Source organism: Doryrhamphus excisus, linkage group LG6 (assembly GCF_037039965.1).
Source record: "Doryrhamphus excisus strain RoL-2023G ecotype Guam linkage group LG6, RoL_Dexc_Guam_v1.1, whole genome shotgun sequence".
Taxonomy (NCBI): domain Eukaryota; kingdom Metazoa; phylum Chordata; class Actinopteri; order Syngnathiformes; family Syngnathidae; genus Doryrhamphus; species Doryrhamphus excisus.
Window position 1 is genome coordinate 6,375,667 of NC_136362.1, and position 15,705 is coordinate 6,391,371.

The 15,705-nt window shown below is 47.3% G+C and overlaps 3 protein-coding genes across 6 annotated transcripts in view; 1 reads left to right on the forward strand and 2 right to left on the reverse strand.

The window, feature by feature from the left end:
• Positions 1-586: 586 nt before the first annotated feature.
• psmd11b (proteasome 26S subunit, non-ATPase 11b) lies at positions 587-5,434 on the reverse strand. The gene is made up of 13 exons (XM_058065905.2): positions 5,296-5,434; positions 4,374-4,475; positions 4,103-4,299; positions 3,329-3,386; positions 3,053-3,247; positions 2,836-2,980; positions 2,703-2,763; positions 2,562-2,624; positions 2,368-2,493; positions 2,266-2,301; positions 2,142-2,193; positions 1,251-1,393; positions 587-1,151 (listed from the first exon to the last, which is right to left on the reverse strand). The coding sequence occupies exons 1-12, from the start codon at positions 5,384-5,386 to the stop codon at positions 1,251-1,253; spliced, it is 1,269 nt and encodes a 422-aa protein (XP_057921888.1). The 5' UTR covers positions 5,387-5,434; the 3' UTR covers positions 587-1,151.
• A 290-nt stretch (positions 5,435-5,724) lies between these two features.
• cdk5r1b (cyclin dependent kinase 5, regulatory subunit 1b (p35)) lies at positions 5,725-11,031 on the forward strand. Of its 3 annotated transcripts, none has more exons than XM_058065902.2 (3): positions 5,753-6,158; positions 8,462-9,512; positions 9,601-11,031. In XM_058065902.2, exons 2-3 carry the CDS (start codon positions 8,611-8,613, stop codon positions 9,614-9,616), a joined length of 918 nt encoding a protein of 305 aa, XP_057921885.2. In that variant the 5' UTR covers positions 5,753-6,158; positions 8,462-8,610; the 3' UTR covers positions 9,617-11,031. The 3 variants fall into 3 exon arrangements, with proteins under 3 accessions (XP_057921887.2, XP_057921885.2, XP_057921886.2); XM_058065903.2 differs by having other exon boundaries at positions 8,466-9,512; XM_058065904.2 differs by lacking the exon at positions 9,601-11,031 and having other exon boundaries at positions 5,725-6,158; positions 8,462-9,516.
• Positions 11,032-12,220: 1,189 nt separating this feature from the next.
• The window catches only part of myo1d (myosin 1D), a 32,707-nt gene continuing 29,222 nt past the window's right edge, over positions 12,221-15,705 (reverse strand). The window contains exons 22-23 of one of the 2 annotated variants that reach the window (XR_013627490.1): positions 13,844-14,522; positions 12,221-13,500 (exon numbers count right to left, since the gene is read on the reverse strand). Coding sequence is in view for 1 of the 2 variants with exons in the window: in XM_078791276.1 (XP_078647402.1) it covers positions 14,366-14,522 (157 nt within the window). In the remaining variant the exon portion in view is untranslated. Of the gene's footprint in view, positions 14,523-15,705 lie in introns of both variants that reach the window. The other variant, XM_078791276.1, reaches the window with a different exon arrangement.

Consider the following 15,705-nt stretch of genomic DNA (forward strand, 5'->3'; position numbering starts at 1 on the left):
CTAGCTAAACTAACCCGAACACCTACGTGACGCCATTTCCTGTCCGCCGTCGTTTTGTGTTCCCCGTGCAGTGGAACATATATTTTCCGGCCGAACACGAATTCGACTCATTACAATATTTAAAATGTATAGTATGCTAAACGTTTTTTAAATGTTTAATAATCAGCTGTTCAAACGTGACTTTTCTCCGAAGAGGGCATGTAGCATTTTTGAGCTAAGACACGTGTCCAAGTATTTTAGTGTTATTCCAAAAGACAGGACAAATCGCTTTAAAATACAAAATATTTATTTTGAAAATGTCTTTATAAGAGAAAAAAAATGAAAACCATACAAATTGTTTGGTTACTAGCATACCACACTAATGCTAGGAACTAACAATGGAGACTCGGGGATGCTCGAGGGCCAGAGACATCTTTGCCCTTCTCACTTTCAGGATGAAACCAGCGCCAAGAAATGCGGCACTCTTGGTGAAATTTCTTCTCGCTTCTTTTGGAAACATACATGAGCATTCGGGATGGGGAAGAGGGGCAGGCATGTGGCAACCATCATTGTTTTTTTTTTTAATTACAAAAACACAAAACCAAAAGCAAATATAGTGAGTTTAATACACTTCTGAAATACAGTGGGGACTGACGGAGTTGGCATTGATATGGGGGGGCAAAGAGGCGCCAGAGGGCGCTGTTCAACCGAAATTGGGCTCCAACCTTCCTAAAAGCGAACAGTGAGCTTTTGAAAGGTGTGGACAAGAAAAACGAGTAAAGTATTGTTTCTGCATTTGAAGCAGAGCTGAAGGCTGCAGAGGTCGAACCTGTGAGGTTCAGGTGGAGTCAGCTTATTGGAGATATAAAGATATATGTATGTACTGTTCATCCTTTTCACCTTTTATTGTAGTTGTACATTATTCCCTGATGGCCTGGCTCGGCCGCTGAGTTAGAAGAGATATCAAAATGAAAATGAAAGGGGGGGGTGGGGCAAACAAAAGAAGAGAAGTTGTGATACTGTCCGTTGAGTGGGGGGGAGCCGGGGGTGTGTCTGATAGGGGAATCCTGTCGTCTGCACTTGTGTTCTGTGTTCTTCTCCCTTGTCCCCTTCTTCAAATGTTACATACGCTGCTCAAACACACACGGATCCTCCGCCGCGCAGCCTTGAGTCTGCTCAGAGGGGCACGAAGAAGGGGGGGGCACACCACATCATACTTCCGTGTCATCACTGAACACTGAAAAGCTGGGACGCTCGTGAAGAATTCTCACCTATGTCAGCTTCTTGGCTTTGTTGTAAAGCGAGTCGACGACTTTGCTCATGTTCTGAATGGTTTCCAAGGCTGCTTCGTACGTTTTGTCCACTGGTGGCTCCTCAAATATGATCAGGACCCCTTCGCCCTGGTCCAGGATTCCTGCGCCACATAAACAAATACATTTAAAGAGAACATGCTTGCACAGGGCACAGATATTAATGTACAAGGCCGATCCCATCCGGTATCAGAGTATCAGCAAACATAGCTAGAGTCATGTTGGTAAATGTTACTAAAAGAGTATCAGCGGGCGTAGCTGGAAGAATATCGTCAGATGTATACTGGCGAACGTAGCTACATCAGCAACCATTGCTAAGAGAATACTGGCAAACGTAACCACCAAGAGTATGAGTGACTGTAGCAGAAGAATATGGGCAAACATAGCAACATAGCTAAAAGAGCATCAGCAAAGTTAACTAGAAGAATATGAGTAACCGTAGCTCAAGGAATGTCGGCAAATGTTGCTAAAAGAGTATCAGGGAACGTAGCAAGAAGAATAACGGCCATTGTAACCAAAAGAGTATCGCTGAATGTAGCTAGAAGAATGTCAACAAATGTATCTATGAGAATATGGGCAAGCATAACTACGAGAGTATTAACGAGCATAACTAGGAGAATATGGGCAAACGTAGCCAAGAGTATCGGACGCAAAGGCAGCTAAAACGTCATGTCCGCACATGCTGTCCTCCTCCTCACCGTCACCGTGAACACGCTAGTGCCGTGACTGCCTGATGTGTTCATGTTTGGCGTTCACGTCGCAAACTCTTACATTGGCCGGTAGCATAGCAAAGCTACAATAACGATAGGAGCATCCCGGATCGATACCGTACGTGTTGTGGACTGGTCATACCGTGAAACTTCTTATCCAGAATCATCTGCGATAGTTTACGCTCGACATCCCCCTGGAGAAAAAGAGGCGACGGTTACCACGGACACCTTCTCAGGCGGTAACGTCGGCTGAGGAGGAGACTTACCTTTGACAGTTTGATGAGACCTGATATGTGTTCTATCTGCGGGGCACAGGAAACGTGTCAACATGGCCCCGTTTGGGAACACGGCATCATTCGGGAACTTGCCTGCACTCTGGAGAAGGGCTCGATGACCCGGATGAGGTTCTGTTCCAGCAGGTTGTCGTAGAGCTTGGCCAGGTGTGTGTTGATGATGGGGTCGTCCCTCAGCTCCGCTCTGTACTCTGTGAGGGCCTGTGGGGGAGGGGGGGGGGGGTTAAAAACGGCACACGTCCGGCCCAAATGTGGGGTCACCTGCTGACCTTTTCAAAGTCTGCTAACGATCGGTTCTTGCTGGCCTGGGCCACGCATTTCAGTGCGTCCGTCTGTGGAAAACACAGGAGAAATATTTAGAATATCCGTCCCTGCGCCCCCCCCCCAGCGGGGAATGATAAAATCCTTGCCTGGCGGCCGGTGTATCGCAGGGCCAGCTTGCCGCTAATCAGGGATTGCACCTCCTCTGGTCTGCAAAGGTAACAACAATCTCATGAGCGTCCTCTCGGCAGACATTTTGTTTAGAAATGCAAGGCAACTTACGAGTTGAGGACAATCTTGCAGAGGAGCATGTACTTGAGGGCTGTGATGGCTCGGGGGCTGTCGATGGAATCGTAGCCCTCAAACGCCTCAAAGAAGTAGGAGTAGGCCGTCTTCCAGTCCTTCTCCTCTGCCGCGTGAATGATCCCTGCAACGAGACGGCAAGCCATCAACGTTTGCAAAGAGCTCGTGGTGATCGAGCGGCCATCTCAGCACCCACCTGACTGCATGTCCAGCGCCGCCTGCAGTTTGGGGGGACAGTAGATGGCGTTGGCGGTGGTTCGCGCGGAGGTGAGGGCGGCGCGGGCCTTGGGCAAGTTGCTGAGGGCGTGGTACGTCTTGCTTTCCAGCAACTGGACCTCCACCAGCAGGGCTTTGTCGTCCATCTTCTTCAGCTCCAGGAGCAGCTGAGAGCCTGTCGGAGCCAAGGGGTGGCCCTTAATTACAGTTTGGAAACAATAACCAGACAATAAAAAGATATTTTCGGGTCACGCACCCAGCGTCAGGGCCTCCTGGTATCGCTTGGTGTCAAAGTAGAGAGAGATCAGCCGAGCCTGAGGGCAGAAAAAGACGAGGACATGAGCAAAACTGCCTTACGGTTCACACACCGTTCACCATGACGGCATCGCTCTTCCTATTTACTATTATTAATAATCACCATCCTCTTCAGCATAACACAATGTTTGGTTTGGCTTTGGGAATGTCACATTTTACTTTCACTCTCGTTCATCCACACATGCTGCCAATGCAATGACAAGACAAACACTCCCTTCAACATGGCGCTGGACGGCCATGTTTTCTGCTGAGATGTCATAAATACAATATGGCAGGGGTGTCATTTTAACAACAAACATGGAGGGGGGAAAAACGTTGAAAATTGAAAAAAGTCAGTAATTTTACAAGACAAAGAAATTAAGAGGAGAACATTTTAATCTAAGGAAATAAAGTTGTAATTTTAGGATAATACTATAAAAAAAAAGTAAAATACTAGTAGCATAATGTTGAATTCTTAAAAAAAAAAACACTTGATAACAGGACCACATTAATCTATGAGGGAAAAAGTCATAACATTTCTGAGAAAAAAAGTGGAAAAAAATGGGAAAAAATAAACAAATTTGAAGAAAAATTCATAATATGACAAGGAAAAATATGTTTACATCGTTTTAAAAAAGTGGTAATATGATGACAATCCTGTATTGTATATTATTGTACACCAATACTTCCAAAATGTACACACACACACACACACACAGGTCAGACTGGTTTTCACCTCCAGAGCTTGTCGTAAGAAGGTCCTCTTCTCGGCCTTGGCCCACTCGATGCACTCCAGACAAAGCTCCACCTCCTGGCCCGTGGCCGCCTCCATGTCCAGAAACAAGTCCAGAAGGGAGCGGACCAGCCGGGCCGCCTTGGCCTTGCTGATGGAGATCAGGAAGGGCCGGACGAATTTCAACAGACCCCCGAGTTCTGGAGACAAAAAATACAAATAAAGCTGTTATTACAAGCGTTATTAAGTTAACCGCTGAGATTTCAAACTTCACCTGCCGCCTGTCCCGTCTTGGCCAGCAGCGTCCCCAGCTCCAGGATGCTCTGTTCTTTGACCCGGACAGCTTCTTCATCATTCTCCTGGACATCTCTCCTCACTGCACATGTTTACATTGACACATCATGAGGCTTCTATCCTGACTTATGATGACGGGCCTTGTTTACATCGCCACACCAGGTCTTAAATTAAATAGCGAACAATTATTCAGCCCCCCCACCCCCCAAAAAACGAAAAAGACTCGTCAACACTAAACTGACCAAGTTTAGTCAAAGTATGGGTGCCGACGAGGACAAACTGGGTGTCCGCTATGCGTGACAGCTAGCTGGCTGGTGTGACAAGGCAATTTGCGGGCAAGCTTCCCTGTGGCTACACTGACAAGTGCTGACACACCGATTTCACACCGTTTTAAACACTAAAACACCCAAGAAATCTCACGCCGACGTTGCGGCTGTGTCACTGCGAGGAAAGCGAAGACACTCACCAATCACTGTCACCAACACGGTGACAACAGGCTAATAACGGTAGCCACGCTCGGCAGCTAGCTAGCTAGCTACGCGGACTGTGGGAGAGTGGGATCATTATTTTCACCCAGCAGATCGATTCCAGTCATAAAATAGCCGCCGCGACATTAAACAGAATATGACATGACAGGTGTGACACGTTAAGACACCACGGCCTGATGTTAGCACAGCGGCTAAACAGGCTAAGGCTAGCATGCTAACGCGCACGGGCTGCTCCAGTTAGGCGACCATTCAACAGTGAGTCAGCACCGCACAGCCGGCTCCTTGCTACTGTACGCCGCTAGCTAGCTAGCTAGCTAGCTAGCGCCTGGCGCCGGCCCGGAATCAACAAAACACAGCGGCCAAGGCGGGGGGTAGAAGGGCGCATCCAGGAAGATCTCAAACACGTTCTCCTACCTATAGAGTGCAGAATGTCGATGGAGGCGTTGCGGTCGGTGCTAATGAGAGACTGAGCCCTCTGAAATTCAACAACTGCTGCAGCCGCCATCTTCCTTATTCAAAGTGCAGCCTGAATGGGGAGGACGAGAGGACGTGACGTAGCTTACGTGACGTCACTGTTGCGAGTGCATGCTGGGAATTGTGGTCTTATTCCAAAACAGCATTTTTTTCTTGTTTTTCGGTGAAAACAAAACGAAGCAATGGGAGTACATGTATTTTGAGTGTTTATTTTCACTTCTCGCGCGTGTTAATTTGATATTCATAATGTATTTAAGGTTGTTGACGGGATGACAAATTGAATTGATATGGTGTTAGCAACAACACTACTAAATGATCTTATCTCAAGCACCCAACGAGCACATTGGTTATTGATTTGGCCGCAGGGAGGATGGATTGGTGTCAGTGTGCCTCAAATTGGGTCAAAGTGGCGCGTCCTCCAATCACAGGGTCGCAAAATAGACGCGCGTGGTGCGTTCAGGTGCTGGCGAAAGCTCAAGCGGCGCTCGAGTCCTTCACTCGTTCTCCGAGCGGCTGCAGGTGGAGTTGCAGCAAGAGCAGCGCAGAGAGGCGCCCGACCACCGCCTTTGCGCCAGCAAGCGCCATCACTGCACATTGCGCATCAGCCCCGCGCTTCACGACCCGGAGGACCGCGAGGACACATCCTCACATCGGCATCTTCTCGATCGCACATCGCCGATTTTTTTTTCTCTCTCCCTTCATCGGATTGATTCCCTTGGAAGCAAGCGAGATGCTCGCTAGCCGCCTTCTATGAGCGTCAAGGAGCTCCTCTTCATCACCAGGCGCAGCCATTTGGACATCTGGTAAGGTTGTTTTCATCTCGGCAACATCTCACGATGTCCGCTTCAAAATAAGAACGGCTTTGAGTTATATTTTGGTTTTTAGCTCCATTTTGCGCTCAGGTTATAAATAGCCCGCGCCTCGACGCCACGAGCTCAGCTTCAGCACCACGGAGAGCATCCCCTGACCCACAATTCTCGTAAAAAAAAAATCCACCAAACGAGCTTTAACATGGCCGCCGGGGGCCCGGAATGTGCCTTTTTTATTGCTATAGACGGTGCCCAAGTGGATGTACACCGACGGTTCGGCTCGGTTCGAGTCTTCACATCGCGCTGCTGCAGTGAGGAGACAACATGTCGTCAGACGTTCGAGAGCCACGCCAAACTGTATGATGCACCTCCATCTTTAAACACGGACTCCCGCAAGCACCTAAATGCAACACGGGGTGTTTCTTATGTGTGTTTACAATGAAGGCGTCCATTTTAGTGATGGTGCATCATGCAGTCCTCGTGAAACGTTCAAGAGTGCCGATCCTTTTGGGGTCAAAGCGACCAGCATGTTTTTGTCATCATCTTCATGACTGTACCTGGTGCAAGGTTCAAGTCCCCTTCCACCGCTGCTCCGACCAATCAATAGCAATACAAACCATATAGCCATGCAATATCCAAAACATGGTGGACTGTATATCCAATAAGTGTATGTAAGGTACATATATGATGTAATAAATGTTAAAGATTGGTATATATCATAAAATAAGTGTATATAATATCAAATACATGTAAAGTACTGTATATCAATTCCATAATTGGCTGTGTACTGTCAAATAATTGTATATCAGGCGGAGGAGGCGTAAACCTTGGATATGTGTCGACTAGACATGGGAGAAACATTTGGATGGCAACATAAGCGTACATAACGTACATAAGCGTACATAAGCGTACATAAGCGTACATAAGCGTACATAACGTACATAACGTACATAAGTTTAAAATAATGGTAGCTATGATCAAGTAAGCGTGAAATAAGTATACACAATGTAACATATTGTCAGATAGCAAAAAGGTCTATGATGGGTGAAGAATTCCTATATGAATGTAGTACTACAAAAGGAGTCATGTATACTGTAATAATATCAACAAGGTGGAAAATAATATGATATATTGTAAAATAAGCACAAATAGTTCTAAATAATGTAAATAAGTGTAAAAAGATTGTATTATATATAGTAAAATAAATATAGAGTGTATGTACAGTATATGGAATTATATAGAATAGGCTCCAGCATACCGATGGATGGATGGATGGATGGATGGAGGGACGAACGGACAGAGGGATGGGTGGATGGACGGATTGGCGGGTGGGTGAATGGATGGATGGATGGAAGAATGGATGGATGGGTGGATGGATGGATGGATGGGTAGATGGATGGATGGGTAGATGGATGGATGGGTGAATGGATGGGTAGATGGATGGGTGGGTGAATGGATGGGTAGATGGATGGATGGGTGAATGGATGGATGGATGGATGGATGAATGGATGGATGGGTGAATGGATGGATGGAAGAATGATGGATGGACGGAAGAATGGATGGATGGAAGAATGGATGGGCGAATGGATGGAAGAATGGATGGATGGACGGATGGGTGGATGGATGGATGGCTGGGTGGGTGGATGGGTGAATGGATGGATGGGTGGATGGATGGATGGGTGGATGGATGGATGGGTGGATGGATGGACGGATGGGTGAATGAATGGGTGGATGGGTAAATGGATGGATGAATGGATGGATGGGTGGATGGACGGAAGAATGGATGGGTGAATGGATGGATGGAAGAATGGATGGATGGACGGAAGAATGGATGGGTGAATAGATGGATGGAAGAATGGATGGATGGATGGAAGAATGGATGGGTGGATGGGTGAATGGATGGATGGTGGATGGGTGAATGGATGGATGGGTGGATGGATGGGTGGATGGATGGACGGATGGGTGAATGAATGAGTGGATGGGTAAATGGATGGATGGGTGGATGGACGGAAGAATGGATGGGTGGATGGGTGAATGGATGGATGGATGAAAGAATGGATGGGTGGATGGGTGAATGGATGGATGGAAGAATGGATGGAATTATATGGAATTGCATGGAATTGTATGGAATTGCATGGAATTGTATGGAATTGCATGGAATTGTATGGAATTGCATGGAATTGTATGGAATTGTATGGAATTGTATGGAATTGTATGGAATTGTATGGAATTGCATGGAATTGTACGGAAGGTGAAAGCCGCGGCGAGCAGCCGACTGATCCGTGTGCTTCCGTCAGCCAGCATCCGGTCATCCAAAGGCGAGCGAGACAGACGAGGCGACCCGGGTGTCCCGTGAGATCTCGGTGGTCTCCTCCCAGAGCAGCAGCCAGAAGGCCGGCGGCCACCCGCATCTTCTAGAAGCCCCGTCCGCCCCTCCCCCGTCGCCATGGGAACCGTGCTGTCCCTGTCGCCCAGCTACCGCAAGGCGGCCCTGTTCGAGGACGGGCCGGCCACGGTGGGCCACTACACGGCGGTGCAGAACAGCAAGAACGCCAAAGACAAGAACCTGAAGCGGCACTCGCTCATCAACGTGTTGCCATGGAAACGCATCGTGGCGGTGTCGGCCAAGAAGAAGGGCTCCAAGAAGGTGCAGCCCAACGGAACCTACCAGAACAACGTGAGCCAGCTGAACAACGAGAATCTGAAGAAGTCCCAGTCCTGCGCCAACCTGGCCTCCTTCGGCCAGGACCAGAGCACGCCCACCCTGACCAAGGGCCCCGGCAACAACAGCGAGGACACGTCGTCCGTCAAGAAGGCCCCCGCCGCCGCCCCCGGGACCCCCAAGCGGGTGATCGTGCAGGCGTCCACCAGCGAGCTCCTGCGCTGCCTGGGCGACTTCCTGTGCCGGCGCTGCTACCGCCTCAAGCACCTGTCGCCCACCGAGCCGGTCCTGTGGCTGCGCAGCGTGGACCGCTCCCTGCTTCTGCAGGGCTGGCAGGACCAGGGCTTCATCACGCCCGCCAACGTGGTCTTCGTCTACATGCTGTGCCGCGACGTGGTCTCCTCCGAGGTGGCCGGCGAACACGAGCTGCAGGCCGTGCTCCTCACCTGCCTCTACCTGTCCTACTCCTACATGGGCAACGAGATCTCCTACCCCCTCAAGCCCTTCCTGGTGGAGAGCTCCAAGGAGGCCTTCTGGGACCGCTGCCTGTCCATCATCGACCTGATGAGCGCCAAGATGCTGCAGATCAACTCCGACCCGCACTACTTCACCCAGGTCTTTGCCGACCTCAAGAACGAGAACCAGAAGGAGGAGGAGCGTGGGCGCCTGCTCATCGGACTGGACCGGTGAGGTGGGGGGGGGGGTGGGGTTCTTTCCACGCCGGATGGGTTCAAATGTATGACCTTGACCTTCTGTCCTTTGTCCCCCTGGCAGGAGGGCCATCGCCTGACTGGCGCTGGTGGTCGCCAAGCACTGACGGAGACGAGTGGCGCAAAGCCCCGCCCCCTTCCTCACCCCCCCTCCCATCAGTGCGGACTCGAGTGGACTTTAGGCGGGCCGGGACAGACGCCAATCAGACAGCGACGCTCGTCCGAGGGCGGGACGCTCTTTGTCGAGGACGGAGCGTTGCATTGTGGGACTTTCCGTCAGAGGACGACGACCTTTTTTTTGTTTTTTTTCAAGTTAGCGGATGTTTTGCTCCTGCCGGCGGACGGAGGCTTATTTATTTCTGGAACAAACTCATCTTTGGTCATCTTTGATCATCTTTGATCATCTTTGGTCATCTTTGGTCATCTTTGGTCAAGCTTCTGCACGCAGGACTTTTCTTCTTCTTCTTCTTCTCTGGACTTGCCGTCTGCGTTAAAAGAACCAACACGTCGATTTAGCTCTGCTTGCGTTACTTTTTGCTACTTTCTGCTTGTGTGCTCACGCTACATCGCTGCCACGTTGAAACTGTGCCATAGCCTCCGGCCCCCAACCGCCCACCGGCCCACCCACCCTCTTGAGGGGCTCATTCTACCTTTGCTTGCTCTTATCTTTGGTGGGAATGAAGATTGACTCGAGAGGTAACGGTAAAAATGTCCTTCCTCGTGGACACATGACACCTCGGTCTCCGCCCACCTCCTCCAGTTCCACCAAAGTGGGACACCTCCCCTGAAGGGAAACCACCCTTTTCAGGCTGAGAACCTCATATTTTGAGGCCGTGAGTCTCACCCTTGAAGCTGGGCCGCTTTCTTTAAAAAAAAAAAAAAAGGCTTCACTACACGTCTTAACAACCCAAACACAGCTCGTTAGCGTTAACGCTACACATCCACCCCAAAATGGTGTCCCCGGGCTGTACGGACCGAGGGTCTAATACGGGACCTTTAAAGTCAGGTCAACATTCCCACCGCCATCCTGATAAATATGGACACGTTCCAGGCAGCCGTCGCATCGTTTCACTTTCTATTTCCTGCTTTGGTGAGTGCAGTGTCATGGACGTCACTGCCCCCCCCCCCCCCCCCCCCACCACCACCACATGAAACGTGCCATTTTTTCCCTCACTTAAATAAGACAAAAAAAAAGATAATTTTGTGTATCTTGTTGCATACTAGATCTTGTAGATAAACAACAGCAGCGTGTGTGTGTGTGTTTGTACAGAAGAGTGTGTGTGATGTGCTGGATAAAAGGGCGTGGGGTGGGAAGGGGGGGGGTTAGGCAAGGGGAGACCCGATGACACTTCAATGTCAATGGTTCCATTTTCAAAGACAGAAAATGAGAAAAAGCTGTTGTTGTTCCTGCTTTCATTTCCTGGTTCTGCTTATTATTTTCATTTATTTTTGTACTGTGATGACAACAAGGAAATAAAATGGACGGATTGTTCCAGACGCACGCTCCTCGTGTGATGACATCACTCCCTCATACATGGCCGCCAAGTAGGACTCCTTATTTATAAGCCGAATATTTTGATAGAAAACCTGTTTACAACCTTCTACATGCACTTTCTAACAGTATTGGAGCCCCGTAGCCAGAAAATAACACCCCTATAGTCACCTTTACGCTGCTATTACCCAATATCGGTGACATAAGAGAAAAAAGACTTTGAAAACCTGTTTTATGACCTCTCAACTCTTTTCTTTAACATAAAAAAAGACCTCTTGACATTAAATAACACCCCTATAGTCACATTTACACTATTACCCAATATAGTAGAAATGAAAAAGTAAGACATAAAACCTGTTTGAATATGCTTTTTTAACATTAGAGCCCTCCAGACATGAAATAACACCCCTATAGTTTATCTTAATGCCCTTTACGCTCTTATTACCAATGTAGTAGACATAAGAGAAAGTAAGACATATACAACCTATTTATGATGTTGTAAATGTTTTAACATTAGAGCCCTCTAGACATGAAATAACACCCCTATAGTCACATGTATGCTCCTATTTCCCAATGTAGTACACATAAGAGAAAGTAAGACATATACAACCTGTTTATGATGTTGTAAATGTTTTAACATTATTAGAGCCCTCTAGACATGAAATAACACCCCTATAGTCACATGTACGCTCCTATTTCCCAATATAGTAGACATAAGAGAAAATAAGACATAAAAGCTGTTTGTCCTTCCAATTGTTTTGGATTTTTTTTTACATTAGAGCCCTGGAGACATGAAATAACATCCCTATGGTCATCTGTACACTCCTATTACCCAATATCGGTGACACAAGAGGAAAAAAAGACTTTAAAAACCTGTTTTATGACGTCTTAAATCTGTTTTTTTAACATAAAAGACCTTTTGACATGAAATAGCACCCCTATAGTCACATTTACACTTACCCAATATCGTAGAAATGAAAAAGTAAGACATAAAACCTGTTTGAGGTTCTAAATCTGCTTTTTCAACATTAGAGCCCTCCAGACATGAAATAACACCCCTATAGTTTACCTTAACGCCCTTTACGCTCTTGTTACCAATGTGGTAGACATAAGAGAGCAGCCTGCAGGACTAACGAGTCATCAGCGGGGGGGGGGGGGGGGGTGTTTCCAAAACACACATAGATCCAGGGCAAACAGAGCAGAGACATTTATTATTATTATTGCTGCAGTGATGGCCGACAGGAGTGGACGCCTGATGGGAAACAATAAACTTAACCAAGAGGCACAAAGCGATTGAGAGACAATAAATTAGGGGGGGGGGGGTGGGGGGGGGGTGATGACACACAAATGGCACACGGGACAAATCGTGGCAGACATTTCTTTGTTTCTTTGGGCTTTTTGTCCTGATGACGGAGTCGCACCAGCGGATCTTTTTGATCCAAATGCTGGAATGATCCCAGGAAAAACACAAAGACTGGCAATAGATGATCTTTGGTGTCATGTGACATCATATCTAGAATCAGCGCTTCTATTTAGAGCTGCACTTTGGATTGGCCTCCCCAAGATGAACGTGTCGGGAGGAGGTTTGGCTGGCCGCCCCCCAATTTGGCCCCAGGGGGATGCAGAAAGACGCTGAGTGGACAATCAGAACAGGACCAGCCCAGCGACTCCAGCGCTCCAACGTTTAACTACGCTGACCTTTGGCCCCCTTTGGAAACTTTGGACAAATTCAACTTGGTGGACCGGGACACGGCGGGACGTGCACGTTGGTGTGTGTGTGTGTGTGTGTGTGTGTGTGTGTGTGCGTGTCATTTGGCTTTTTTTCTAACCACTACTACACTGTGTTAGCATGTTAGCATCTCTCAGAGACGTGATGTCATATTTGGGTGCAGTCAGTGTGTGTGTGTGTGTGTGTGTGTGTGTGTGTGTGTGTACACGTGTGTCCGTTTAAATGAACTTAAATGTTTGTTGCAGACGTGATCAACACATCAACACACTAAACTTACTCCTCATCAAAACACATCTTCATCACATCTTCTATACACTTCATCCCAAACCAGGAACTTCATCTTCCATCTTGGAATTCATCTTGCACTTTGAATCTGACATGTTGGGATTAATCTTACATTTTACAATTCATTATTTTACAACAAATCTTTCACTTCAGAATGCTTCTTCCATTTTAGAATTAATCAAATTGTAGAATTAATCTTACATTTTGGCATTAATCTTCCATTTTAGAATTAATCTTATTTTAGAACTAATCTTTCACTTCAGAATCCATCTTCCATTTTAGAATTAATCACATTTTAGAAATAATCTTCCATTGTGGGATTAATCTTCCATTTTAGAATTAATCTTCCATTTTAGAATTAATCAAATTTTTGAAATAATTTTCCGTTTTGTGAATAATCTTCCATTTTAGACATCTTATTTTAGAACGAATCTTCCATCTTAGAATCAATCTTCCACCTTAGAATTAATCTTCCATTTTAGAATTAATCAAATTTTAGAAATAATTTTCCGTTTTGTGAATAATCTTCCATTTTAGACATCTTATTTTAGAAGGAATCTTCCACCTTCGAATCAATCTTCCAACTTGGAATTAATCCAATTTAAAAATTAATCTTCCATTGTAGAATTAATCTTCCATTTTGGCATTAATCTTCCATTTTAGAATCAATCTTATTTTAGAACAAATCTTTCACGTCAGAATCCATCTTCCATTTTAGAATTAATCACATTTTAGAAAAAATCTTCCATTTTGTGAATAATCTTCCATTTTAGACATCTTATTTTAGAACGAATCTTCCACCTTAGAATTAATCCAATTTAAAAATTAATCTTCCATTGTAGAATTAATCTTAAGATTGGAACTAATCCAGCAGTTTAAGATTGATCTTGCATTTTGGGTTAATCTGCCATCTCGGAAAGTTTTACAATGAATCTTCCCACCTTGACGTCAATCCTCCATTTTGGGATTATTCTCCCAAATAATCTTAGATTTTAGAAGAACTCTTCTCATCTTGGATGAAGTCATGTTCCACCTTAAGGAAATCCATCGTCCTAAAACATGGACAAGGGAGGGACTTTTGGGGCATGAATATTGCACAAAGCAAGGCGTTTGATTTCGGATGAACAAAGAAAAACATGAAAGACTTCCAGTAGTGCTAACAAGAGGCGGGGTGTAACTTGGCGTGTGATTGGACGATTACGTAACCCCGCCCACAACTGGCAGACGGCTGCAGCCGTTCGCCGACATATTAAACCAAGACAGAGTCTATCACCTTCCCGGCCTGCTGGGGGGGTGCGGGAGCAGGGCCCCCCCCCCACAGCCTCAGTTGTGGGGCACGGCCAGCACGTAGCCCGAGCGGTTCTTGGTGAAGTCGGGCTGCGATTGGTTGATGTTGGGCTCCACCACCACCGTGCACTTCCTGCCGTTCATGCTGCACTGGATGGGGCTGACGATGTTGACCTGCAGCCGCCGGCGCTCGCTGAAACACAACCGCCATTAGTCATGGTCACACATGCAAGGCAGCACATGGGTTGCTCTCTAAACGTGGTGGACCGCCACAGACACATATGGACCGCCACAGATAAATGTCTGTCTGGGGAAACACCGGAACAATCAACCAAACAAAAGTGAAGGGGCCCTGTGATTGGCTGGAGACCCGTCCAGGGTGTACCCCGCCTCTTGGCCGAAGTCAGCCGGGATAGGCTCCAGCACCCCCGCGGCCCTAGTGAGGCTAAGCGGCATAGAAAACAGATGGATGGACAAAGATGAAGAGAAGGAACAAGTTGGAAAACGACAAAGCGTTTGATTGGCTTTTAGTGGCTGGCACTTCCTGTTAAGGGGCCTCCTGATTGACGGCAAGGCGGGGCTTAGTGAGGCGGGGCTAATCACCAGCATCTCGAACACGTTTACGACCTGACGACGGACTTGCGTTATGCAACCACAATAAGTCCTAAACAGACACGCTACACTCCGGATGGGGAGATGTTGCTGCTGGTTGCCATGGAAACACCCCAGCCCAATGCCTCCATCTGTCATGGCTGCCAGCCAAAGCGGCTACTGTGTGTGTGTTGGTGAAATGCCAAGGGATGCTGCGCTTGGCCTGAAGGGCAAACACACACATACACACACACACACACACACACACACAGCAAAAAAACACAAAGTAAATAAAAATAGAAATGTTTGAAAGTCAATGGATGAGTTTTTTTTCCCATTAGGTCCTTCCGACCCCCCCACAGTAAAACAACCACTGGGAAGCCCTGGGAGACTGACTCATACTGGAAAACGGATTGGGGGATGGGGGCCACTATGGACTGATCACAAGCTGAAGCAGGAAGAGTCGGAGAGACGGGAAGATCCCAGTTATTTCCCGGCAGAGTGAGTCATCGTCTAAAAAGGGGACCTGCGCATCCTTCCTTCCATCCTTCCTTCCATCCTTCCTTCCACCCCCTCCCCACATGATCACCTACTGAATATGCATGAGAAGGCCAGGGAGGGGTGGCGGAGCCTGCTTATTTTTGTATTTGTATTTTTAGAGCCAAGCCCCGTGCTTTCCATGAAGACGTGTAGAGAAGCCTTTTAAAAAAACAAACATATTTGGATCACGTTTGGGGAGGGGGGGGGGGTTCCATGTGGGGACACACGTTTGGAGGGGGTCTTGG